Raw genomic sequence first — 26,924 nt, 5'->3', positions numbered from 1 at the left:
ACTGGTCACAGGACTGTACTTACTGAGGCCCTCATATGCGCCAGGTACGGACAGGTCAGAGCTGCGACTTGAACCCCCACCAGACAGCCCTGCGTTATGCTGGGATGCCCTGGCCAGCCCTGTCTTCCAGGCCCTTCCAGAACCTGTATCTCTACTGTTTCAGGTTCTGCCCTTTTCTCCTAATGTCCTAATAGAATGCTGTCATAGCTTTCATCCTGCTTTTAAAATATGGCTGTGAAGTGTGATGGCTTTTGAGGGCAGCCACAAATTCTTCTGTCACCCACAGCAGCCGTCGCCAACCTCCTGTCCAGGGCCACTGGTGGTTCCTGAAGCCCAAAGACTGGCGACCCCTGAGTCCAACAGTATCTCTGCACTTCTGGGGACCACTCTGCTCAGATCGAGCCAGTGGTTCTGGAGGAAACTGTCAATCATCATCAAGCAGGGGCCTTGTGTTCAAGTGGACCCAATCATAGTCCCCCATGCTCTTCCATGTGATTGGTGCAGGGTGGATACATGACCTGAGGTGGACCAATCGGACCCCTCCCTGGTGCTCTGCTCATTTCCAAGCCTTCAGGAGGTGAAAGGCTGGTGAGGGCGTGGCAGAGCCCTTGGCCTGGAGCAGGCTGCCAGGGGAAGGCTGGCAGGAGAGGAATCAAAGGAGTCGTAAGGGCAGAGGCCAGAGGGAGGAGAGAGAGTGGGCCGGTGGGTTTTGATTTCTTGGGTGCAGCCACCACGCTGTGTGGACCTGCTGTGGTTCTTCACCCGGGCCCCAGGCAACCCAGTACAGTGCCAGGGCCAGCCTGAGAGGTTGAACTGGGCTGAGGTAGGGAGGTGGCAATTGAGAAAAGAAAGAAAGGAAAGCAGAGTCGAGAGGACTACAGGTAGCCATTGACCGACTGTAGCAAATTTATTAACTGCGCAATGTTTTTTATACACAAAACACTGAATAGCAGGTCTGTGAGGAGGAATGTATTCTTTGTTCCTCTTAATCTCTAAGGGAGAGACAGAGCAGAAGGACAAATTATCGGTTCAGGAAATGTCAGTAAATAGTTACAGACTTCTTGGCCAGCCATGAAAGGTTGCTCTCATTCTACTGATAGTCGCCATCCAAACAAGTCAGGGAAATCTGTGTGGGTAGGGGGCCAGCCCTGCTAGCCCCTTCAAGTGCAAGGACCCTGTCAGCTTACACCCGGTCTCCAACAGTTCAGGTCCCTTCTTTTTAAGCCTGTGAAGTCGGGTCCCCTCCCTGTTGGTCCAGAGGAGATTCCAGAGCCCTGCCTGCCTGTGCCGCACTTCCCAGAGAGAGCAGAGGTACCATTCGTATGAGCGCCATTGAAAATGAGACCGTTAATTAAAAATCAATGTTATTCTAAACATCAGTGTGTTTATGATCTTTTAGAGTGAGAGAAAGGGAGAGAAAGAAACATCTCTGAGAGAGAAACATCAGTGGACTGCCTATTGCATGCCTCCTCCTGGGGATCTATGCCCTGGCAGGAGCCAAGCCGATCCTGTTGTTTTCCCGATCGAAGACGGTGAAATAGAGCCGCAGGAAGACGTCCCCCAGGACCCAAGAGCTGGTGAAGTCTGAGCCATACAAGTTCGTGAGGCAGCTGCCCGTCTCCTCCTGCATGGGAGGAAGCACAGCCCTCAGCCATCCTGTCCCAACTCCCTCAGGCCTGGGCAGGAGCTTTATCCTCCTTCCCCTGGGCTCTCCGCTTGGCTCTTTGCTCTGAGAGATTCCCTGCCTGCCCCCTTCACCCCAATCATCCTCCAAATCCAAACCTAGCGCCTGGGCAGCCTTCACCAGCCCCTGCTCCCTCCTTGGCAGTGCCAACAGGGTGGGGAGGCTTCCCTGGGGCTCCCTGTGCCTTAAGTCTCAGCACACGGGAATACAGGGTGCCCCTGGCCTGGCTCCTGGGATGCCTCCAGTGTTCGGGCTGAGAGATTTTCAGTTGCTCCCTCGGTGGGCTGCCCTAACCTGCTAGGCGCACTGTGGGGAACTGGCACTACTTGAGCCTCAACTATGTGCCAGGCAATGCCCGGTCTTTATCTGAGCACACCCCAAAGGGGGCTTGGTCCCCATTACACAGACAGGGAATTGGGGCCTCCAGGGGGCATTTGCACCCTAGGACTAGGGTGACCATATGATCTATCACCCAACTCAGGACACTTGGAGATGGGAGGGAATACAGTTTCTGATTATGGGGGGACATGGGGAATGTCCCCAGCCAGCCTCCCTGTCCCTACTCTTTGCCTGTTTCCGGGTTCCTGCCTACGTTCCCTGTCCATCGATCCGATGCCCAGGTTGAACTGACCCTCTGTGAGGGCCAGGCCATTAGCGCGCCCTCTCCTGGGCCCGGCCCCGAGCCAGTACAGGGTGCTGCTCAGAGTTCCCCCAGGGTCATGGGTGCCCAGACCCCCATCTATCAAGAGGCTGTGCTGTGGGAGGTGCCCTCCCAGCCAGGACTGTTGGGCAGCATCTGCAATGGCACAGCCCGGCCTCCAGGGGGCATCTCTGAGCCAAAGCCCCAAGGGTCCCTCTAGTCCCAGATCTGAGAGCAGCCCCAGGAGGGGCCTCTCACCCTCCGGATGTAGGCGCTGGCTGGCACTGGGTATGCGACGCCATTGATGGTGAAGACGATGTCAGGCAGGCTCGGGATGGCAGCACAGTTGACGACGTACTGCCAGAGAGAGAGGGAGAGGGAGGTTGGCCCAGTGGGTCCTTCCGTGTGTGGGGAGCTCGATGTGACCCTGTGCATGACCCCTCACCCAGCCGGTTCTCGTCTTTTCGATGCTGATATTCGTCAGAATGTTGAGCATGGGGATGGTTGGGCCAAACATCAGCGAGGTCCCGGTATCCAAAATGGCTTGGCAGCTGTTCTCACAGGCCATGACCTTGCCATCCATGGAGATGCTGTGGGACAGAGCAGGTGCCAGGGTCACTCATGGCCTCTCCCATCGCTGCCCCTCCCTGCCGTCTGAGAACAGCCTGCAGCTCCCACCAGCCTCTGTGTCCCTGTGTTGGGCCACACTGGCCTTCCTGGGACTCCTCTCAGGTCTGGAAGGCATTGTGCTCTTTGTGCCCCAGGGCCTTTGCATGTGCTGTCACCGTCCGTTGCCCCTTTGGCTGATCTCTCCTGTCCTCCAGGGTGCAGATCAGTCACCACTTTTTCAGGGAAGTGTCCCCCCAGATTAGATCAGGCCCCTCTCGTCCTCCAGAGGAGACGGGCAGAGCCTTCCTGGTTTCCAGAGTGCATCCTGGTGGAACCCTGTTTGCTCCAATGCTGTCGCTCATGCGTGTCTGTCCCCCATTTCCGTTGAGCAAGCTGTGTCCTCTGCCCCTCCAGCACCGGTGCCCAGCGCACAGTGTATTGTTGAACAGTGTTTCCCGAGGCATTTGAATGAATGAGTTCAACTGGAGACACCACCTGCTGTCTGATCAGTTATGAAGGCCACACGGTAATGACGCAGGTTTTCTGGATGCGGGCGCTCAGAGAGGTGGGAGGGAGTGTTGTTCCCCACCTGCCTCACCCCGTCTGCCCAGACCCTTGGCCAGGCAACGTCTGAGTCGACCCAGGGTACAGGATGTGGGCCCTGAAGCACAGTTTAAGCTTCTGATTCTTACATGCACCCCCTCAGTGATCGCCCCTGATTCTCAGCCACCGAGTCCTTGCTTCCCGATGCTCTCGGTCACAGCCCTGCCCTTTGGCACCCAGACGGGGGGCGTGGGGATCCCTCTATGTGATTTGCTTTCAGACCCCAGCACGGCTCCCTGGTGTCTCCAGCCCAGGGAGGTGGGGTGGGGGGTCTGTAGGTGTGGCTTTACTGGCTCCGCTGCCTATATGTGGCACCCGGTTTGCTGGGCACCCCTCAGGTCTAGCAACCAGGGATGTCCTTGTTCGGATGATGGAATTCCCCTTGATCCCTTCTCACTGTGCTTGCCCCACTCTGGGGGTTCAGCCCTCCCACGGTGCACCAACTGCCGACCTGAGGCCTGGGCCCCATGCCTGTCCCTCCTCCTGGTGTTCCGTGACCTGGCCCGATCCCATTTCTCTGGTCAGGACCCTGGTCAGGGCTGTTATGAATCCATGTTGGTATGAGTGCCTGTAAGTGTCTTTGTGTCTGCCTGAGCCTGTGTGTCTGCATGTGCCTGTGCCGGTGCGGCTGTCCCTGGCAGAGCTGTCAGCGGGCGGTGGGGAGGCTTACCTGTCCACAGTGACCTGCCAGTGGACCTGCTCGCTCACCGGCACCCACCGGAGCCTGCCCCGGTGGTAGGAGTGGTCCACGCCGCCGAACATCACCACGCTGCCGTTCTTCTCATTGCTGGGGGGAGGGGCTCACGTGAGGGGAGGACAGTGGGTGGCATTTCTCCAGTTCAGTGACCCAGGGGTTTACTGACCAACAACCACCCAGCCACACTGCAGGGCCAGGCATAGCAGGCACTGCTAAGACCCCTACTGCTCTGAGGAGAACTGGGCAGCAGGGCTGAGCACAGCCCAAGGTCGGCCTTCTGGCTACTGAGGAGCAAAGCCAAGGTTTGAACTTGAGATTCTGGCTGGGCTTTGGCTACCCACCTCTCTGAAGCCGGCCAGTCCCCCTCCAGCCCCAGAGCTCGAGTCACGTGGGAGGCTGCTGTGCGGAGTGTCCTGGGTGGGCCCTCAGGCTCCCCCAGGCTGGCTCATGGGCCTGAAACAGTCCACCAACGGCGCACAAGCTCACTAGGCCCCCATGCCGCTGCCCCGTCCTGAAATCCCTCGTAGTTTTTCAATGAGGCCCCACATTTTCACTTGGCACCCCTTCCTGCAATGCAGTCACCGGTCCCGGGCTCAGGGGAGCCGTGGCTGAGGGGAAGGAAACACCCTGCCCGCCTCCCCCTCCGGCTGCGTCCAATCGACCAGCACATCCCGTGGCCTTTCCCTTCCCCCGTGTCCTGACTCCTCCACGGTCCCCGTTTCCCTGCCTCCCTGGTCTGAGCTCCTGCTCTCTCTCTCCAAAGAGGCTGAGCAGCCTCGTCCCTGGCCTCCCTGCCTCCTCTCTGGTCCTTCATTGTCCAGCCAGTGCCCGCGGGGAGCTTTCAGAAACATAGGTGAGACCATGTGTTCTATTTGCCTAGGCCCCTGCCAGAGGTCTCCTCTCCCACCTAAAACAAAGCCCTGGGCGGCCCTGCCCCTGCCTGCCCCTCAGACTCCACGCCCACCTCGGCCTGCCCCTCCCTCCCTCCCTGTCTGTCCTGCAGCCACACTGCGGTGCAGGTCCTCTGCTGGGCCTGGGCCTCCGCTCCCCCATGCCCTGGCCTCGTTCAGAGAGGTCCTTGCACTGCCCGTCTGAAACCACGCTCTCATCTCTGTGGTTTGTCACCACGTTTTACCGCTTTCCCAGAAGCAGCCACCACCTGGCATGAGTTACCTTTCCCTCTTATCTATTTACTCGCTTCTTGTCTGCCTTTTCTCCCTCTCATCTGTCCGTGTCACGTGCACAGAGCAGTATCCAGCACATAGTAGGTGCTCCATGGATATTTGTTAAACGGCTCACCTCCTCGATTTGGTACAAACACCCCAGAGGCTCAGCACATGCTGCAGAGCCTGGACTTCCAGCCCCCACTGAGTCCACAGCCTCACCCACACTCTGCGTCATACCCACAGTCTGCCTGCGGGTCCCCTCTGGCCTATGCATCTCCTTCCACCCGCTCCAGACCCTCAGTCCATTAGGAGGGGAGCTCTTCCAGTGCCGGCCCGTGACTGGAGACCTGCTGATGGCTTCACCACCCACCGGAGAGGACGGCCAAACAGCCGAGCTTGAGTCCCACCACTACCAGTGTGTGGCCGGGCAATTCTGTGCAAAGCTCCTCTCTGAACCTCATTCCTCAGTTTCCCCAAACATCCAAGGAGGGACTAGAAATACAGGGATGGGCTAACTTTAAAAAATGCTAGATTATGCCCTAGCTGTTTTGGCTCAGTTAATAGAGCATCAGTCTGGTGACTGAAAGGTCACACATTGACCCCTATCCCTGGCTGGGGCGCATGTAAGAGGCAACAAATCAAAATGTCCCCTTTGCATCAATGTTTCTCTGTTTGTGTCTCCTCCTCCCTTCCACTCTCTCCAAAAATCAATGGGGAAATATCCTTGGCTGAGGATTATCAAAAAGTAAAATAAAGTAAAAATGCTAGATAGCAAGTGCTGGATGCTGCCATTGTAGTGCAGAAGCAGCACAGCCAGGATGTGACTGAAGGAACAGGGCTGTGTTCCAATAAAACTTTATTCATAAAATCAGGTGATGGGCCACATGTGGTCAGCGGCCACTATTTGCTGTCCCCTGCAATAGACTGTCCTCAAGGAAACACAGGTCCGGATCATCTACCATTTCTGAGGCGCCTGAAGGCATCCGGAGGAGGGGCTTGGCCACCCAGGCTTACCTGCTCAGGTAGAAGGCGAAGAGGTTCTTAGATAGGAGGTCTTGGTTCCACATGCTGTCGAAGACCGGGGTGGTATTTTGGAGGGCGAGGGAGGGGTAGGCCAGTCCCAGGAAGCCATCAAAGCCCGATATTCTCATGGCCTTGCCGAAGTCAAACCTGGTCAGGCCAACTGCCTGGGATTTGCACACAAGGTCCCCGACCTGTGGGGGGTAGGGTGGTCTCATGTGAAGATTTGGGAAGCAGAGCTGGGGCAGGGCCAGCGGGGCAGCCGTGGGGGGTGATGCCACCAGCACCCCAAGAATGGGCTGAGGTGCGGCTGCACTTTAGGTGCCAGAGCAGCACCCACCGTGCATTGCCGAGGAGTCTGACCTTAGCCCACCCTCCTGCTAGTAACACCCCTGGCACTAAAACACCCCCATCCCCCTGCACTGCAGGGTGACTGGGGGCAAAGTGCCCCTGCACCTGGTACAGGCCCCAATGAGCAGAGAGGAGGGATCATCTTGTTTTTGGCGTTCCTGGGATCTGGGGCCAGAAATGAGTGAAGGAGTCCTTAGCGGTTTGCTCAGTGGATAGAGCATCATCCTGCACACTGAAGGTTCCCATGTTACAGGTTCCCAGGAGGCAGCCAATCAATGATTCTCTGTCACCATGGATGTTTCTCCCTGTCCCTCTCCTCTCCCTTCCTCTTTGCAATCATTGAAAAAAAGGCTTCCTGTGAAACATGTGTGTGTGTGTGTTTCTGTGTGTGCATGTATGTATGTGCCTTATATGTGTTTGAGTGTGTGCATGTGTGCATAGGTGTGTGTGTCAGGCACTTTGGGCAGGAAGCCCAGTTTTTTCAGACTCTCAAAGCCCCCAAAGTAAGACCTTTTACGAAGGGCCGTCCTGCACCCATGGCCCTGCTTCCCCTGCACTGGTGTCTGGAGCGCTCGGCACCCCCGGACTCCCAGATGCGTTCTGCCCTCTCCCGGAAAATCCTCCACAGCTGCCGAGCCCTGACTCGCAACCCAGCTGTGCTGCTCCAGGTCTGGGCCTTGGGCAGGCCCGCCCCCTGTCCCTCGGTCTCTCCTCTGCGTGCAGGGAGCAGGATCGCCTGCCCCGTGGGCTTGTTGTGTGTTTAGAGTCATTATTACCACGGCCATGCCCAGCACAGTGCCTGGCACAATCTGGGAATATAAACATGGATTTTCCGACCGGCTGGTGTGGCTTAGTGACTGAGCGTCCACCTATGAACCAGGAGGTCAGGGTTCCATTCCGATCAAGGGCACATGCCAGTCTTTTGGGCTCAATCCCCAGCGGGTCTTTCAGCAGGCAGCCAATCAGTGAGTCTCACATCTTTGATGTTTCTATCTCTCCCTCTCCTTTCCTCTCTAAAATTCACAAAAATATATATTTAAAAAATAAGTAAAAACGTGTTTGCCCTCACCTCTCCCTGCTCCCCGCAAAACCAGCCTCGAGCTCATCACGGGCAAGTGATGCCAATGCCCGCCTCCTGCCATGACCGCTCGCTGTTCGGGCCACTCGGGGGCTTGTCCGCAGTGGCCAGCCGCTGGGGGACTCTGGGGGAGACGGTGCGTCCAGCTGACCCTGCATCTGGTGCCCTGAGCAGTGAGCAGAGGTCCAGGCCCCGCCCTGCCACAGCCCCGCTCCCACTCACCCGCACGTCGTCGTAGCCCAGCACCCCGACCACTCTGCCAGACCCGTACGACAGGTCGAAGTACTGGCTCGTGCTCCGGAAGGTGGAGGACGCCCGAGGGTCAAAGATTTTGTGTTTCCCTGTGGATGGAGAGCCAGTGTCCTTCAGTGGTCAGAGCGAGGTCAGGGACAGGAACAGGACTGGGGTGGGAGCCATGAGGGTCGAAGGCGTTTACCACACAGGCGATGGGGGCAGTCGATGGAGGGCACCCACAAGAGAGTCGAGCCCGTGTCAAAGACGACCCTGAACTCCTGAGGGGGCGTTCCAATGCTGATGGTGCCAACGTAGTACAGCTGCCGGGCAGGAGAGGGCGGTTAGAGCAGGCCAGGCTGCCCGGTCAGCCCTGATCCCCAAGAGGCCAGCCTCAATCAGGCCGTCCCTGTCTCCTTGAATCACCTTCCCACCAGCCCACCGCACAGCCGCAGCTCAGGCAGTGCCTTCATTTGAAAGTTTCCCACGTTCCCCTGTGGCTCTCTGTAAATCCTCCCAGACTTCAAGGCCCAGCTGGCCTGCTCCCTCCTCTGGGAAGCCCTCCCAGGTCACCCAGGCCTCTGTCTCTCAACTCAACGCCAGTGATGCCACTATCAGAGGCGGCCTTTGGTTTGGCCTTTATGTTCTTGCAGACCAGGCCAGACCTCTGTTCTCGGCAGCCATAGCACCCTGCTGGTGTGTTATAGCCTCCACACTGCCTGGGCTCAGGGACTCTTTGCTGGGGTCATTCTCGGGCCGTCCTCTGCCTGGGTGTCAAACTGGAGTCCCCGTGGAGGCAGCGGTGCCTTGTTCAGAAGGACAGAATCTGCCCAACCAGCACCTGGTCCGCAGGGCCCAGCAACGTGTCCTTGGGCCAAGATGGATGTGTGCCTGCCGCCTGACCATGGCTGGACTAGTCACCATAGACCAAGAACCAAGGGGGAGTGCCTCATTCCCAGGGAGGGTCCCAGGCTCCCCAGCCTAGTGCAGGAGCCCCAACCCATCTAGGCTCACAGCCCTGGGTGAAACCCAGTGCTGGGCCAGCACCAGGGAAGGCTGTGGGCTGGACCCCGAACACTCACGTCCTTGTAGTTCCTCAGGGGTTCCTTGCTGACAAACTTTTTGTTCAGGAACTTGTAGGCGTGGCTGCGGGGGTGCTGCTGGAGGTAGTCTCTCAGCAGGTCACTCTCCCGCAGGCTTTCCGGTGTGGACTCGATCTTCGTCAGAGGGATGCTTCCCCGGGAAAGACAACAGATAAGATAGCAGCTCCCCACCTCGTGGTTCAGTGTGGCCGCCATGTCTGGCGCTGGAGCCGCACAGCGTCTTCCCCGAGGATGTCCCCAGGCATCTTATGAGGGGCAGCCCCCACTAACGCAGGCAAAGGCCAACAATGGCCAGGCCTGAGTGCAGGGACTCTTGCAGCCCCGGGGAAGCCACAGGCCCGTGCCCAGCTTCCCTTTCCTCATCGTAAAGAAGTGGGTTGAGGACAGGCCTCCCGCGGGGTTCTGGAGCTATGAGGGAGAGGATGGACCCAGGCCCCTGACCGAGGGACCTTGACCCTGAGCCAGTCTTTCTCCATTGTCATCTGACCGGCTCCCTCTCCAAGAAGCCCTGGGGGGAGCGGGGTGGGGATCACCACGTTTACATCAGGAACCTTAAAGGCAGGGCGTTTGTGACCTGGCTGTGGCCACCTGCTCATTAAGGCAAAACTGGGTCCCGGGGACCCTCTGTGCCCTTCTGCAGGGTCAAGCTGGGGGTGGGTGTGAGAGCCCAGAGATGGGGAAGAAAGTATCAACCAACTGGACCACCCACACAGGTGCTCAAGTGGTGCCATGAGGAATCCTGGGGGCCCCAATCCACACAGGGGCAGCCTAGTGTTGTGCAGCCCCAGACCTGTCCCCGGACCCCTGTCCCCCAGTGTGGGTGGCTGGCTACTCATCAATGCATGGAGATGTGGCGCTGACCTGTGCTGCTCAGTGGATACACTTGTGGACTGAAAGGTCCCGAGTTTGAGTCTGCCCAAATGTGTGTACCTTGGTTGCAGGCTCTTCCCCTGCCTGGTCCCTGGTCAGTACTCATGCAGTAGGCCACCAATAGATGCATCTCTCTCACATCGATGTTTCTCTCTGTCTCTCCCCTACCCTTCCTCTCTCCCTAATAATCATACGAAAAATATCCTCAGGGGAAAATTAAAAATAAAAAAATACAGGGAGACGCAGACTTTAGGACAGGGAATGATGACTTTCCCTTGTCTACCCCTGGGCGGTGGAAGGAAGGATAAGAGGACAGTGAGAGAGAGGCCGGGAGAGAGCTGTCCCCATACTCACGTGACCAGGCACTCGGAGAGGGCCACCAGGCTGAGGAGCCCGATCCACCACATCGTGCGTTATTCCCTTCACAGCGTCCTCCGGAAGGCTGGGGTTTGGAGCGGGAGACAATGGGCCAGCGATGCCGATTTATACGCTCTGACCTGCCCTCGTGATCTGCTGGGAGGGCTGCTGATGGCCCCGATTAAACACTATAAGCCTCCCGATAACATTGATATTCTCATCAGCACTGCAAACCTGCTGATAAGATCTTTATTCCCATAAACGTTCCTGATTGGGGCACCAGGCCAGAGAAAACTTAGAAAAAGTTCAGAATACGGAGATCTCTATCATAATCTCTTCCTTGGAGCATGGCTGGGGGACAAACCCAAACCACATGACCCCCAGGGGAGTGGGAAGACCCCGCTCACTTGGAGGTAAAGCCGCCAATCCTATCCAATGAAGAGGGACTATGCTAAGTGACCATCACCGGTTCACAAAATGACTGCACCCACAGCTGAGGCCACGTTCTCATAAGGATTCTTAAGGAGCAATCAGCAGTGACCTGAGGCTTCACCCTCCCCTACCCGCATGGGACTTGACAGGGGACCTCAGGCCCTGTCCCCCACCCGGCAGGGCTTGACAGAGGACCTCTGGGTATGCTTCCCCTCCTGCTGCTGGGCTAAGGGACTGAGGCTGCTCCCAGCACCAGGCCTGGGGACCTGAGTCTGGGCCCCCTGATCGGCTGGGCTTGACAGTGGACCTCAGGATGTGCTCCCCATCCAGCAGAGATTGACAGGGGACCTCAAGTTGAATCCCAAGTGCTGAGTCATGGAACTTAGGCCACACCACTGTCCATCATGAGGAAGGGATTTGACTGAGGACCTCAAGGCCTGAAACCCTCTCTGTTCTGGGCTGGGAGACCTCAGGCCACTCTCCTGTGCTGCCCAAGACCAGGGGACCTCTGACTACACGCCCTGTCTGGCAGGATTTGAAAAAGTGGGACTACCCGGGTCTGGATCTAGCCCAATGAGGGTGGGAAGTGTGGCAGAGTCTGGGTCTATCGTGATTTTGAGGTGATGTCGATGGTTGGGGACATGACTCTGGGTCCTGTCGTGAGCCCCAGACTCTGACAGGAGGAAGATTTTAATTTTCTTTCATCTCTGATACTTATATTATAGAGAATAGGCAAATTGCAATATTAAATTATTTCCTTCAATTAATCACCTTTTAATCGCATGAATTTTGTGCAGCAGGTCACTAGTTTAAACGTACATGTCCTTTCTCAATCCTAATTTAAATAAATAAGCTGTTTTAAGGCATTTAGTGAGCGAGTCAGGAAGATTTCAGCAGGGACTAGATCTTAGGAGATTGGAGTTAATTTTGTTTGGGGTAAGAGAATTGTGGTGCTATGCAGAAGGCCCCTAAAAAACGTATGCATGCGTCACCAGCTGGTAGTTCTGTTGTGAAAATGAAATGCACTTTAATAACCACTGGGTGTATCGTTATCCAAAGCCTGTGGTCCATGTTGGGGGCCACCTGTGTATTCTGTGAAGTGATACCTGTGCTTGTACTATCACCGCACCCAGGAATGAAGGGGAAGGCCTGTCAGTGCGGGGCTGGAGGAAACGGGTTTGCATAGCTGCTGTGCATGGAACGGTGTCCCCCTCCGAGTCATAAGTTGGAGCCTCACTCCCCATAGGATGGGACATGGCGATGGGGCCCCGGGAGGTGACTCCATTGAGGTGAGGTCACGAAGGTGCCTGCCCCTGCCCCAGCCCCTGCCCCTGCCCCCACAATGAGAGACACAGCTGATGCCCAGCTGGGCCCCCAGCAGCAGGGCTACCTGCCTCCGACCCCCCAGCCTGGGTGGAGAGAAAGATTGTCCGTTTGATGCTAAATGATGAAACAAAGCCTCATGATACTCTGTTTGGAAAGCTGCTGTGTTTGAAGGGACAAGAGGCTTAAACACTGTCATTTGGAGCTTCTGTCTGTATCGGTGCCCTGAGGGGCCCAAGGGTACTGGAAGAGGCGGTCTCCAGGGCCAGTCCGGGAACCTCACCTGCCCGTTTTCCGCTCCTCCTGAACCGGACCCACCACCCCCAGGGCTGCGCTGTGGTCCAGCTGAGAAGTGGGAGCCACCTCAGGGCCTGGAGGTGGAGGAATGAGGAAACGCTGAGGGAAATCGCTGCCTCGCCTTTGCCGCAGGGGAAGGCACAGGCCTGGTAGCAGCCTCCACACCACGTGGTGAGCCGCAGGGACTTGAAAGGGAAAGGTGTTTGGTTTTGTTTTTCATCAATATTTCTATTGATTTGAGACAGGAAGGGTGAGGGAAAGAGAGAGAGAGGGAGACATCAGTGATGAGAGAGAGGCATTAAGTGGCTGCTTCTGCACGCCCAGGACATGTGCCCCGACCAAGAATCAGACTGTGATCTCCTGTTCCGAAAGTTGATGCTCAACCAATGGCCACCACACCTGGGCAGCGCGGGTTTCTAATGAAGAGCCCCCTCCAGTTGGTAGTCCCTCGCTATGACGACCCTGTCAGCCCAAAGAATAACGTGGCAGCTGTCCACGGCACAGGCCCAGGGCTCTCCCCTCTCTGAGGGCAGGTACACGCCACCTGGTCTGCCACCCCATCCCGATCCAGGGCGGCAGCACCAGATGGTCAAGGCCCGGACACCGGATGTCTGGACGTCATTGACACTCAGTGTGGAGCAAGTCGTTTCCAAATCTGCAAACAGGCTGAGCACTGACCTATGAACCAGGAGGTCATGGGTTAATCACTGATCAGGGCACATGCAAGAGGCAGCAAATCAATGATTCTCTCTCATCATTGATGTTTCTGTCTCTTTTTCCTTCTCTGAAATAAATAAATAAATAAATAAATAAATAAATAAATCTTTTCAGAGAGAGAGAGAGAGAGAGAGCGAGCGCGCTTGTGAATTAGGGGGCCAGTGCACTATGGGCAAGCCTGGGCATCGCCTGGGTCCCCGCTAGCAGCAGGTTGAGGTCCGGCCTCAGGGTCGGGCGCTCCTGCTGTTGCCCGTGGCCACCCTTTAGGGAGGAGGAGAGGAACCAGGTTCTGTCCGGGAACGGCCACTCCTGGGCCCAGGACCACCCGGGGAGAGGGCACAGCACCCTGGTCTTGTGGGTGCCGGGCTTTCGCCAGGAGCCAGAGCAGGAGGCCAGTCATCAGTGAGCTGTCCTCGGTGCTGCAGGCCCGGTGGGGCTGGACCTCCAGCTTCTCGGCGCCCCGGGCCCAGGAGACACTCCTGCTGTTGACAGCCCTGCTCTCCCTCAGGCTGCACACAGCATGGAAGCCGCTCTTCTGGGAGGGGTGACTCATTGCTGGTAACTCACTGGCCAATGTCTGATGAGGTCACCGTGAGGGTGCCTGTGTCCCGGATGTCGGGTGTGTCCAGTGTGGAAGGACGACTGGACAAGTAGCAATTTACTGGGCTTGGTTACCGTGGGCCTTTGCAGTTGCTGTTCCCCGCCTGGAACGTTCTTCTCACAGCGCTCTGCATGGCTGGCTCCTTCGTCATATCCAGCTGTCCTTCTGCACTGCCCCTCCTCGGTGAGGTGTGCCCTGGCCACGATGGTCCCGGGCACAGACCTTGACTCATTTGAGGAGCCCAGAGACACGGAATGCATGTTCCCAAGTGCTTTGCATGGGAGCCCTATGGGGTGAGATTGTCCCCAGTTTACAGATGAGCAAACCGAGGCTGGGGGAGTTAAACTGCCTTGAGTACATATGGCCAGTGAGTGCCTGGGAGGTGAACCCAGGTCTGTGCACAGATTTCCTGCTCTGGATCACGCTGCAGCTTGGAGCTGTAGGGCCAGGAGGTGATGCCCAGGAGAGAGCGGGAGGAGGGATGGGAGATGCCGAGGTCACTGATAAGGGTGTCTTGTCCATGAAAACTGTCCATTCTGTTAGTGAACACTCTTTGTTGTTGTTTAAATTGATTTCAGAGAGGAAGAGAGAGGGAGAGAAGAGAGAGAAATATCAATGATGAGAGAGAATCACTGATCTGCTGCCTCCTGTGTGCACCCCACTGGTGCCAAGGCCACAACCCAGGCATGTGCCCTGACAGGGAATCGAACCATGAACTCCTGGTTCCTAGGTCAGTGCTCAACCCCTGAGCCACTCAGGCTGGGCAAACACCTCTGTCCTTTAGAGAATAATGCTTGGCATTTTCCTGCTCTTAAAAGCTATCACTGAAAACATGAGAGCATAAGATGAGAGGAGCCATCGGCCATGTGCTTCCTCCCGGATATGACTGTTGTCACATGTACGTTGGTCTTTTTGTGCCGTACGTGTGGCGTTAGCAGTAGTTCATGCTGCTGTGGGACAGACACTGCCCAAAGGTTTTCCGTAGGTTATCGCATGGAATCTTCACCACAGACCAGAAGGTGGGACTGGTTTTTCCTGTCGTGCTTTGGGTGTACAGTCTGATTGACATTTATTTCCCGCCTCATCGAAGCCACCATTTCAGGCATATAGTTATGTATGACTTAGGGTATTCATGGAGCTGTACAGCCATCCCATGATTTAATTTTAGAACATGTTTAAGACCCCCAAAAGCAATGCCATACACATTAATAGCCAACCTTCATTTCCATCCCTGCCCTTGCCCCCAACCACAGGAGAAGATTCGCATTTGATTACCCAGAGGCCCTCGGCATGGAGATTTGCGCAAGAATAGGCCTTCCTTCCCCTGGCTTCCCTCCTGGCTGCCCAGGAGCCTGCAAGTCCCCAATCCTGGCTGGAGAGCCGCTCCTGTCTGTCCCTCTGTCCACCGCCCTTCCCTTCATAGCAGGTGTCCTGCCCTGCCCACCGATGCCCGCCTACATATGCAAATTTACCCACCATATTTGTTGCATTAATTTGCACACTCAGGATAGGCTATAGGTCATCATGGATGTACAGTCAATGTGCATATTTTTCTTTTATTAGTGTAGATGATTTTTTTATTGCAGTCAGAACATTTAACCTGAGATCTACTCTCATTATAAGTTTTCTTATTCTCACTAGAGAATATTTTTTCCTTTTTTATTTTGTTTATTTTAGAAAGAGAGGAAGATGGCGATGTAGAGTGGGAAGAGTCAGAGAACCATTAATGTGAGAGAACCATTGATTGGTTGCCTCTTGAATCTGTGGCCAATCAATGTGCAGGACAACACTTAACCTCTGAGCAACATTGGGCAGGACTCAACAAAATTTCAAGTGCACAATGGAGTATTGCTAACTATAGGCCCATTGGTTCATAACAGACCCCTAGACGTACTTACCCTGCATAACCTGTGTTACTGAAATATTCCTGTTGAATAGCAACTCCCCACTGCCCCTTCCCCTCGCCCCTGACAATCAACTGGCCACACTCTGCTTCTGTGAGCCTGAGGATGGAAGGCCCCTCAGATGTGTGGGCGCACACAGGACCCCTCCTTCTGGGACTGGCTTACCTCCCTCAGCGTAAGCCCCAGGCCTCAGCCTGTGCAACTGGCAGGGTTTTCTTCTCCTTGTCGCTGAGTAACATTCCATCGCAAGGCCGTACCTGTGATTGCTGATCCAGGCACTTGGTGATGGGCGCTTGCCTGCTTCCACGTCTTGGCTATTGTGAACAGCGCTGTAAGGGGTACGCGGTGCCGCTCTCTACATCCTGATTTTAATTCTTTGGGAGAAAAATCCAGAAGTGGGGTTGCCTGGGGTCTTATAAAACTTGTATGTTCAATTTTCCGAGTCACCGCCACATCGTCTCCTACAGTGGCCGCACCACGTGACACTCACAGGAACCGTGCACAGGCTCACCGACCCATGCTGGCGTGTGTGTCTTGGCGGTGGCCACTGCCAGGTGTGGAGATATATCTTATTGTTGTTTGCATTTGCGTTTTCCTGATGATTAATGAGGGAGGAGCTGTTCTTACCGCAGAATTACAGAATAGAAAACCGACATCCAGAGTGAGCTGACCTAAGGTCACAGGACTGGTCACAGGACTGTACTTACTGAGGCCCTCATATGCACCTGGTATATACCCCTCACAGCTAGGACTTGAACCAGGACCAGAGAGCCCTGGGTTGTGCTGGTGTGCCCTGGCAGCCCTGTCTTCCAGGCCCTTCCAGAACTTGTATCCCTGCTATTTGGGGTTCTGCCCTTTTCTCCTAATGTCCTAATAGAATGCTCTTATAGCTTTCAACCTGCTTCTAAAACACGGTTGTGAGTCCTGGGGTCATTGGAGGGCAGCCACAAATTCTTCTATCACCCAAATTCTTTTTACAACCTATTGTCCGGGGCCACTGGTGGTCCCTGACGCCTAAAGACTGGCGACCCCTGAGTCCTACAGCATGTCTGCACTTCTGGGGACCACTCTACCCAACTCCTGCCAGTGGTTCTGGAGGAAACTGTCAATTACCATCCACAGGGGACATGTGTGCAAGTGGAGCCAATCATAGTCCCCCATGTCCTTCCACGTGATTGGTGCAGGGCTGGATACATGACCTGAGGTGGACGAATCGGACCCCTCCTTGGTGCTTTGCTCATTTCCAAGCCTTCAGAAGGTGAAAGCCTGGGGCTGGGAGTCGCAGAGCCCTTGGCCTGGAGCAGGCAGCCAGGGGAAGGCTGGCAGGAGAGGAATCAAAGGAGTTGGAAGGGCAGAGGCCAGAGGGAGGACAGGCTGGTGGGTTTTGATTTCTTGGGTGCAGCCGCCACGCTGTGTGGACCTGCTCTGGTTCTTCATCCAGGCCCTAGGCATCCCAGTTCAGTGCCAGGGCCAGCCTGAGAGGTTGAACTGGGCTGAGGTAGGGAGGTGGCAATTGAGAAAAGAAAGAAAGAAAAGCAGAGTCGAGAGGACTACAGGTAGCCATTGATCGACTGTAGCAAATTTATTAACTGCGCAATGCTTTTTATACACAAAACACTGAATAGGTGGTCTGTGAAGAGAAATGTATTCTTTGTTCCTCTTAATCTCTAAGGGAGAGACAGAGCAGAAGGACAAATTATCGGTTCAGGAAATGTCAGTAAATAGTTACAGACTTCTTGGCAAGCCATGAAAGGTTGCTCTCATTCTACTGATAGTCGCCATCCAAACAAGTCAGGGAAATCTGTGTGGGTAGGGGGCCAGCCCTGCTAGCCCCTTCAAGTACAAGGACCCTGTCAGCTTACACTGGGTCTCCAATAGTTCAGGTCCCTTCTTTTTAAGCCTGTGGAGTCCGGTCCCCTCCCTGTTGGTCCAGAGGAGATTCCTGAGCCCTGCTTGCCTGTGCCGCACTTCCCAGAGAGAGCAGAGGCGCCATTCGTATGAGCGCCATTGAAAATGAGACCGTTAATTAAAAATCAATGTTATTCTAAACATCAGTGTGTTTATGATCTTTTAGAGTGAGAGAAAGGGAGAGAAAGAAACATCGTTGAGAGAGAAACATCAATGGACTGCCTATTGTATGCCTCCTCCTGGGGTTCGAGCCCAGGGCATGCGCCCTGCCCAGGAATGGAGCCAGTGACCTGTGAGTGCTTGGGATGAGGCTCAATCACTGAGCCACACCGCTGGGCATAAACGCAGTTTTTCCTTTTCCACTGAGAAGAGGGCTTGGCAAAGCCCCAGACGCAGCTGTAGTAGGGTCACAGGGAGTGTGTGAGTCCAGGGGCGGGCCAGCAGCCTCCAGGAGGGACACCCACGTCTATGGCCTCGCAGGAGCCAAGCCGATCCTGTTGTTGGCCCGATCGAAGACGGTGAAATAGAGCCGCAGGAAGACGTCCCCCAGGACCCAAGAGCTGGTGAAGTCTGAGCCATACAAGTTCGTGAGGCAGCTGCCCGTCTCCTCCTGCAGGGGAGGAAGCACAGCCCTCAGCCATCCTGTCCCAATCCAGTCAGGCCTGGGCAGCAGCTTTATCCCCTTCCCCTGGACCCTCCGCTTGGCTGTTTGCTCTGAGAGATTCCCCGCCTGCCCCCTTCACCCCAATCATCCTCCAAATCCAAATCTAGCGCCTGGGCAGCCTCCCGTGCCCCTGCCCCCTCCTTGGCAGTGCCAACTGGGTGGGGAGGCTTCCCCAGGGCTCCCTGTGTCTCCAGCCTCAGCACTCCGGCTTACAGGGTGCCCCTGGCAAGGCTCCTGGGGTGCCTCCAGTCTTCGGGCTGAGAGATTTTCAGTTGCTCCCTCGGTGGGCTGCCCTAACCTGCTAGGCACACTGTGGGGAACTGGCACTTCTTTAGCCTCGACTATGTGCCAGGCAATGCCCGGTCTTTATCTGACCACACCCCAAAGGGGGCTTGGTCCCCATTACAGAGACAGGGAATTGGGGCCTCCAGGGGGCATTTGCACCCTAGGACTAGGGTGACCATATGATCTATCACCCAAGTCAGGACACTTGGAGATGGGAGGGAATACAGTTCCTGATTAAGGGGGGACATGGAGAATGTCCCCAGTCACCCCCCTGTCCCTACTCTTTGGGTGGTCTGATGCCCGGGTTGAACTGACGCTCTGTGAGGGCCAGGCCATTAGCGCGCCCTCTCCTGGAGCCTGGCCCCGAGCCAGCACAGGATGCTGCTCAGAGTTCCCCCAGGGTGATGGGTGCCCAGACCCCCTTCTATCAAGAGGCTGTGCTGTGGGAGGTGCCCTCCCAGCCAGGGCTGCTGGGCAGCATCTGCAATGGCACAGCCCGGCCTCCAGGGGGCATCTCTGAGCTATGGCCCCAAGGGTCCCTCCAGCCCCAGATCTGAGAGCAGCCCCAAGAGGGGCCTCTCACCCTCCGGATGTAGAAGCTGGCTGGCACTGGGTATGCGACGCCATTGATGGTGAAGACGATGTCAGGCAGGCTCGGGATGGCCGTGCAATTGACGACGTACTGTCAGAGAGAGAGGGAGAGGGAGGTTGGCCCAGTGGGTCCTTCCGTGTGTGGGGAGCTTGATGTGACCCTGTGCATGACCCCTCACCCAGCCGGTTCTCGTCTTTCCGATGCTGATCTTCCTCAGAATGTTGAGCATGGGGATGGTTGGGCCAAACATCAGCGAGGTCCCGGTTTCCAAAATGGCTTGGCAGCTGTTTGTACAGGCCACGACCTTGCCGTCCATGGAAATGCTGTGGGACAGAGCAGGTGCCAGGGTCACTCATGGCCTCTCCCATCGCTGCCCCTCCCTGCCGTCTGAGAACAGCCTGCAGCTCCCGCCAGCCTCTGTGTCCCTGTGTTGGGCCGCACTGGCCTTCCTGGGACTTCTCTCAGGTCTGGAAGGCATTGTGCTCTTTGTGCCCCAGGGCCTTTGCATGTGCTGTCACCATCCTTTGCCCCTTTGGCTGACCTCTCCTGTCCTCCAGGGTGCAGATCAGTCACCACTTTTTCATGTCCCCCCAGATTAGATCAGGCCCCTCTCGTCCTCCAGAGGAGACGGGCAGAGCCTTCCTTGTTTCCAGAGTGCATCCAGGTGGAACCCTGTTTGCTCCAATGCTGTCGCTCATGCGTGTCTGTCCTCCATTTCGGGTGAGCAAGCTGTGTCCTCTGCCCCTCCAGCACCGGTGCCCAGCGCACCGTGTATTGTTGACAGTGTTTACCGAATCATTTGAGGGAATGAGGTCAACTGGAGTCATGACCTGCTGTCCAACCAATTATGAAGGCCACACGGTAATGACGCAGGTTTTCTGGATGCGGGCGCTCAGAGAGGTGGGAGGGAGTGTTGTTCTCCACCTGCCTCACGCCGTCTCCCCAGACCCTTGGCCAGGCAACGTTTTAGCCGACACAGGATGTGGGCCCTGAAGCACAGTTTAAGCTTCTGATTCTTACATGCACCCCCTCAGTGATCGCCCCTGATTCTCAGCCACCTGGGTCCTTGCTTCCCAATGCTCTCGGTCACAACCCTGCCCCTTGGCACCCAGATGGGGTGCGTGGGGATCCCTCTAAGTGATTTGCTTTCAGACCCCAGCACTGCTCCCTGGTGTCTCCAGCCCAGGGAGGTGGGGTGGGGGGTCTTGTAGGTGTGGCTTTACTGGCTCCGCTGCCTATACGTGGCACCCGGTTTGCTGGGCACCCCTCAGGTCTGGCAACCAGGGATGTCCTTGTTCGGATGATGGAATTCCCCTTGATCCCTTCTCACTGTGCTTGCCCCAGTTGGGGGGTGCAGCCCGCCCATGGTGTCCCAACTGCCGACCTGAGGCCTGGGCCCCATGCCTGTCCCTCCTCCTGGTGTTCCGTGACCTGGCCCGATCCCATTTCTCTGGTCAGGACCCTGGTCAGGGCAGTTATGAACCCATGTTGGTGTGCTAGTGTAAGTGTCTTTGTGTCTGTCTGAGTCTGTGTGTTTGCATGTTGTTTGCCTGTGCCGGTGTAGCAGTCCTTGGCATAGCTGTCAGAGGGGAGTAGGGAGGCTTACCTGTCCACAGTGACCTGCCAGTGGCCCTGCTCGCTCACCGGCACCCACTGGAGCTTGCCCCGGTGGTAGGAGTGGTCCACGCCGCCGAACATCACCACGCTGCCATTCTTCTCATTGCTGGGGGGAGGGGCTCACATGAGGGGAGGACAGTGGGTGGCGTTTCTCCAGTTCAGTGACCCAGGGGTGCACTGACCAACAACCTCCCAGCCACACTGCAGGGCCCCCCAGAGCAGGCACTGCTGGGACCCCAACTGCTCCGATGGGAACTGGGCTGCAGGGCTGAGCACAGCCCAAGGTCAGTCCTGTGGCCTCTGAGGAGGAAAGCCAAGGTTTGAACTTGAGATTCTGTTGGGCTTTGGCCACCCACCTCTCTGAAGCCGGCCAGTCCCCCTCCAGCCCCAGAGCTCAAGGCGTGTGGGAGGCTGCTGTGCTGAGGTGCCCGAGTGGGCGCTCAGGCTCCCCCAGGCTGGCTCATGGGCCTGAGACACTCCACCAACGGCGGGCACGCTCACTAGGCCCCCATGGCCACTGCCCTGTCCTGCAATCTTTCGTACTTTTCCAATGAGGCCCCACATTTTCACTTGGCACCCCTTCCTGCAATGCAGTCACCGGTCCCGGGCTCAGGGGAGCCGTGGCTGAGGGGAAGGAAACACCCTGCCCGCCTCCCCCTCCGGCTGCGTCCAATCGATCAGCACATCCCGTGGCCTTTCCCTTCCCCCGTGTCCTGACTCCTCCACGGCTCCCCCCTTTCCCTGCCTCCCTGGTCTGAGCTCCTGCTCTCTCTCTCCAAAGAGGCTGAGCAGCCTCCTCCTTGGCCTCCCTGCCTCCTCTCTGGTCCTTCATTGTCCAGCCAGTGCCCGCGGGGAGCTTTCAAAACATAGGTGGGACAATGAGTTCTACTTGCCTAGGCCCCTGCCAGAGGCCTCCTCTCCCACCTAAAACAAAGCCTGGGCGGCCCTGCCCCTGCCTGCCCCTCAGACTCCACACCTACCTCGGCCTGCCCCTCCCTCCCTCCCTGCCCACCCCTCAGCCACACTGCCCAACTGGTCCTCTGCTGGGCCTGGGCTTCCTCACCCCCATGGCCTGGCCTCATTCAGAGAGGTCCTCGCACTGCCCGTCTGAAACCACGCTCTCATGTCTGTGGTTTGTCACCACGTTTTACTGCTTTCCCAGAAGCAGCCACCACCTGGCATGTGTTACCTTTCCCTCTTATCTATTTACTCGCTTCTTGTCTGCCTTTTCTCCCTCTCATCTGTCCGTGTCATGTGCACAGAGCAGTACCCAGCACATAGTAGGTGCTCCATGGATATTTGTTAAACGAGTAACCTCCTCGATTTGGTACAAACACCCCAGAGGCTCAGCACATGCTGCAGAACCTGGACTTCCATCCCCCACTGAGTCCACAGCCTCACCCACACTCTGCGTCATACCCACAGTCTGCCTGCCGGGTCCCCTCTGGCCTATGCATCTCCTTCCACCCGCTCCAGACCCTCAGTCCATCAGGAGGGGAGCTCTTCCAGTGCCGGCCCGTGACTGGAGACCTGCTGATGGCTTCACCACGCACCGGAGAGGACGGCCAAACAGCCGAGCTTGAGTTCCACTGCTACCAGAGTGTGGCCGGGCAATTCTGTGCAAAGCTTCTCTCTGAGCCTCATTCCTCAGGTTCCCCAAACATCCAAGGAGGGACTAGAAGTACAGGGATGGGCTAACTTTAAAAAATGCTAGATTATTCCCTAGCTGTTTTGGCTCAGTTAATAGAGCATCAGTTTGGTGACTGAAAGGTCCCACATTGACCCCTATCCCTGGCTGGGGCGCATGTAAGAGGCAACAAATCAAAATGTCCCCCTTGTATCAATGTTTCTCTGTGTGTCTCTCCTCCTCCCTTTCACTCTCTCCAAAAATCAAAGGGGATTTGGATATCCTTGGTTGAGGATTATCAAAATGTAAAATAAAGTAAAAATGCTAGATAGCAAGTGCTGGATGCTACCATTGTAGTGCAGAAGCAGCCGCAGCCAGGATGTGACTGAAGGAGCAGGGCTGTGTTCCAATAAAACTTTATTCATAAAATCAGGTGGTGGGCCACATATGGTCACGGCCACTATTTGCTGACCCCTGCAATAGACTGCCCTCAAGGAAACACAGGTCCGGATCATCTACCATTTCTTAGATGCCTGAAGGCATCCGGAGGAGGGGCTTGGCCTCCCAGGCTTACCTGCTCAGGTAGAAGGCGAAGAGGTTCTTAGATAGGAGGCCTTGGTTCCACATGCTGTCGAAGACCGGGGTGGTGTTTTGTAGGGCGAGGGAGGGGTAGGCCAGTCCCAGGAAGCCGTCAAAGCCCGATATTTTCATTGCCTTGCCGAAGTCAAACCTGGTCAGGCCAACTGCCTGGGATTTGCACACAAGGTCCCCGACCTGTGGGGGGTAGGGTGGTCTCATGTGAAGATTTGGGAAGCAGAGCTGGGGCAGGGCCAGCGGGGCAGCCGTGGGGGGTGATGCCACCAGTACCCCAAGAATGGGCTGAGGTGCGGCTGCACTTTAGGTGCCAGAGCAGCACCCACCGTGCATTGCCGAGGAGTCTGACCTTAGCCCACCCTCCTGCTAGTAACACCCCTGGCACTAAAACACCCCCATTCCCCTGCACTGCAGGGTGACTGGGGGCAAAGTGCCCCTGCACCTGGTACAGGCCCCAATGAGCAGAGAGGAGGGATCATCTTGTTTTTGGCGTTCCTGGGATCTGGGGCCAGAAATGAGTGAAGGGGTCCTTAGGGGTTTGCTCAGTGGATAGAGCGTCAACCTGCACACAGAAGGTTCCCGTGTTACAGGTTGTGGCTGGATCCCAGGAGGCAGCCAATCAATGATTCTCAGTCACCATGGATGTTTCTCCCTGTCCCTCTCCTCTCCTTTCCTCTTTGCAATCATTGAAAAAAAGGCTTCCTGGGAAGCATGTGTGTGTGTGTGTGTGTGTGTGTGTGTGTGTGTGTGTATGTCTCTGTGTGCATGTATGTGTGCCTTATATGTTTGAGTGTGTGCATCGCACTTTGGGCAGGAAGCCCAGTTTTTTCAGACTCTCAAAGGCCCCCAAAGTAAGACCTTTTATGCAGGGCCGTCCTGCACCCCTGGCCCTGCTTCCCCTGCCCTGGTGTCTGGAGCGCTCGACAGCCCCGGACTCCCAGATGCGTTCTGCCCTCTCCTGGAAAATCCCCCACATCTGCTGAGCCCTGACTGGCACCCCAGCTGTGCATAGTGTGGGCCTTGGGCAGGCCCACCCCCTGTCCCTCAGGTCCCTCCTCTGCGTGCAGGGATTAGGATCGCCTGCCCCGTGGGATTGTTGTGGGGTTAGAGTCATAATTACCACGGGCGTGCCCAACACTCTGCCTGGCACAAGCTGGGAATATAAACATGGGTTTTCCATCCGGCTGGTGTTGCTCAGTGGCTGAGCGTCCACCTATGAACCAGGAGGTCAGGGTTCCATTCCGATCAAGGGCACATGCCAATCGTTTGGGCTCAATCCCCAGTGGGTCTTACAGCAGGCAGCCAATCAGTGAGTCTCACATCTTTGATGTTTCTATCTCTCCCTCTCCTTTCCTCTCTAAAATTCACAAAAATATATATTTAAAAAATAAATAAAAACGGGTTTGCCCTCACCTCTCCCTGCTCCCTGCAAAACCAGCCTCGAGTTCACCACGGGCAAGAGCTGCAAATGCCCGCCTCTCCAAAGCTTTGGCCACTCAGGGGCTTGTCCGCAGAGCACTGTCTCCCCAAAGCAGAAGGCCAGCCGCTGGGGGATTCTGGGGGAGACGGTGGTCCAGCTGACTCTGCATCTGGTGCCCTGAGCAGTGAGCAGAGGTCCAGGCCCCGCCCTGCCGCAGCCCAGCTTCCACTCACCCGCACGTCGTCGTAGCCCAGCAGCCCGATCACTCTGCCGGACGTGTACGACAGGTCGAAGTACTGGCTCGTGCTCTGGAAGGTGGAGGACGCCCGAGGGTCAAAGATTTTGTGTTTCCCTGTGGATGGAGAGCCAGTGTCCTTCAGTGGTCAGAGCGAGGTCAGGGACAGGAACAGGACTGGGGTGGGAGCCATGAGGGGCGCAGGCATTTACCACACATAGAACGGGAGCAGCCGATGGAGGGCACCCACAATGGAGCCGAGCCCGTGTCAAAGATGACCCTGAACTCCTGAGGGGGCGTTCCAATGCTGATGGTGCCAACGTAGTACATCTGCCGGGCAGGAGAGGGCGGTTAGACCAGGCCGGGCTGCCCTGTCAGCCCTGATCCCCAAGAGGCCAGCTTCAATCAGGCCGTCCCTGTCTCCTGGAATCGCCTTCCCACCAGCCCACCGCACAGCCGCAGCTCAGGCGGTGCCTTCATTTGAAAGTTTCCCACGTTCCCCTGCAGCTCTGTAAATCCTCCGAGCCTTCAAGGCCCAGCTTGCCTGCTCCCTCCTCCGGGAAGCCCTCCCAGGTCACCCAGGCCTCTGTCTCTCAACTCAACGCCGGTGATGCCACTATCAGAGGCCGCCCTTTGGTTTGGCCTTTATGTTCTTGCAGACCAGGCCAGACCCTCTGTTCTCGGCAGCCATAGCACCCTGCTGGTGTGTTATAGCCTCCACACTGCAGGGGCTCAGGGACTCTTTGCTGGGGTCATTCTCGGGGCGTCCTCTGCCTGGGTGTCAAACTGGAGTCCCCGTGGAGGCAGCGGTGCACCTTGTTCAGAAGGACAGAATCTGCACAACCAGCACCTGGTCCGCAGGGCCCAGCGAAGTGTCCTTGGCCCAAGATGGATGTGTGCCTGCCGCCTGACCATGGCTGGACTAGTCACCACAGACCAAGAACCAAGGGGGAGTGCCTCCTCCCCGGGGAGGGTCCCAGGTATCCCAGCTTCACTGCCTGCAGGAGCCCCAACCCCTCTAGGCTCAAATCCCTGGGTGAACCCCAGTGCTGGGCCAGCACCAGGGAAGGCTGTGGGCTGGGCCCTGAACACTCACGTCTTTGTAGTTCCTCAGGGGTTCCTTGCTGACACACTTTTTGGTCAGAAACTTGTAGGCGTGGCCGTGGGGGTGCTGCTGGAGGTTGTCTCTCAGCAGGTCACTCTCCCGCAGGCTTTCCGGTGTGGACTTGATCTTCGTCAGAGGGATGCTTCCCCGGGAAAGACAACAGATAAGACAGCAGCTCCCCACCCCGCGGTTCAGTGTGGCCGCCATGCCCGGTGTTGGATCCGCACCACATCTTCCCTGAGTATGTTCCCAGCCATCTTATGAGGGGTAGCCCCCACTAACGCAGGCAAAGGCCCGACAATGGGACCCTCTGGGCCCTTCTGCAGGGTCAAGCAGAGGGGAGGCTGGAGGTGGGTGAGAGAGCCAAGATATGGGGAAGAAAACATCACCCAACAGGACCACCCACACAGCTGCTCAGGTGGTGCCATGAGGAATCCTGGGGGCCCCATCCACACAGGGGTAGCCTTGCATTGTGCAGCCCCCAGACCTGTCCACGGACCCCTGTCCCGCAGTGCAGGTGACTAGCTACTCATCAATGCATGGAGATGTGGCAATGACCTGTGTTGCTCAGCAGATACACCTCTGGACTGAAAGGTCCCAGGTTTGAGTCTGCCCACAGGTGTGTACCTCGGTTGCAGGCTCTTCTCCGGCCAGGGCCCTAGTCATTGCTCATGCAGGAGGCAACCAATAGATGTGTCTCTCTCACATTGATGTTTCTCTCTGTTTCTCCCCTTCCCTTCCTCTCTCTCTAAAAATCAATGGAAAAATATTCTCCGGGCAGGATTAAAAAAAAAAATGCAGGGAGACGCAGACTTTAGGACAGAGAATGATGACTTTCCTTTGTCCACCCCTGGGCAGTGGAAGGAAGGATAAGGGGACAGTGAGAGAGAGGCCAGGAGAGAGCTGTCCCCATACTCACGTGACCAGGCACTCGGAGAGGGCCACCAGGCTGAGGAGCCCGATCCACCACATCGTGCGTTATTCCCTTCACAGCGTCCTCCGGGAGGCTGGGGTTTGGAGCGGGAGACAATGGGCCAGCGATGCCCATTTATACGCTCTGACCTGCCCTCGTGATCCGCTGGCTGCTGATGGCCCCGATAAAACACTACAACCTCCCGATAAGATTGATATTCTCATCAGCACTGCAAACCTGCTGATAAGATCTCTATTCCCATAAGCGTTCCTGATTGGGGC

At 56.5% G+C, this 26,924-nt stretch overlaps 1 protein-coding gene across 1 annotated transcript; it reads right to left on the bottom strand.

The window, feature by feature from the left end:
- Window positions 1-1,480: 1,480 nt before the first annotated feature.
- Window positions 1,481-26,702, bottom strand: LOC311628488 (uncharacterized protein; the record flags this gene model as incomplete). The annotated part of the gene is made up of 18 exons (XM_084895705.1): window positions 1,481-1,624; window positions 2,583-2,681; window positions 2,770-2,914; window positions 4,207-4,323; window positions 6,414-6,613; window positions 8,071-8,189; window positions 8,285-8,402; window positions 9,162-9,312; window positions 12,448-12,535; window positions 18,081-18,201; window positions 19,124-19,222; window positions 19,311-19,455; window positions 20,739-20,855; window positions 22,951-23,150; window positions 24,624-24,742; window positions 24,838-24,955; window positions 25,722-25,872; window positions 26,650-26,702. 18 exons carry the CDS (start codon window positions 26,700-26,702, stop codon window positions 1,481-1,483), a joined length of 2,304 nt encoding a protein of 767 aa, XP_084751831.1.
- Window positions 26,703-26,924: the final 222 nt, after the last annotated feature.

This window comes from Pipistrellus hanaki (assembly GCF_964339955.1).
Source record: "Pipistrellus hanaki genome assembly, chromosome: 9".
Classification (NCBI taxonomy): domain Eukaryota; kingdom Metazoa; phylum Chordata; class Mammalia; order Chiroptera; family Vespertilionidae; genus Pipistrellus; species Pipistrellus hanaki.
Note: the sequence above shows the minus strand (reverse complement) of the source record. Positions and strands in the feature narration are given on the sequence as shown.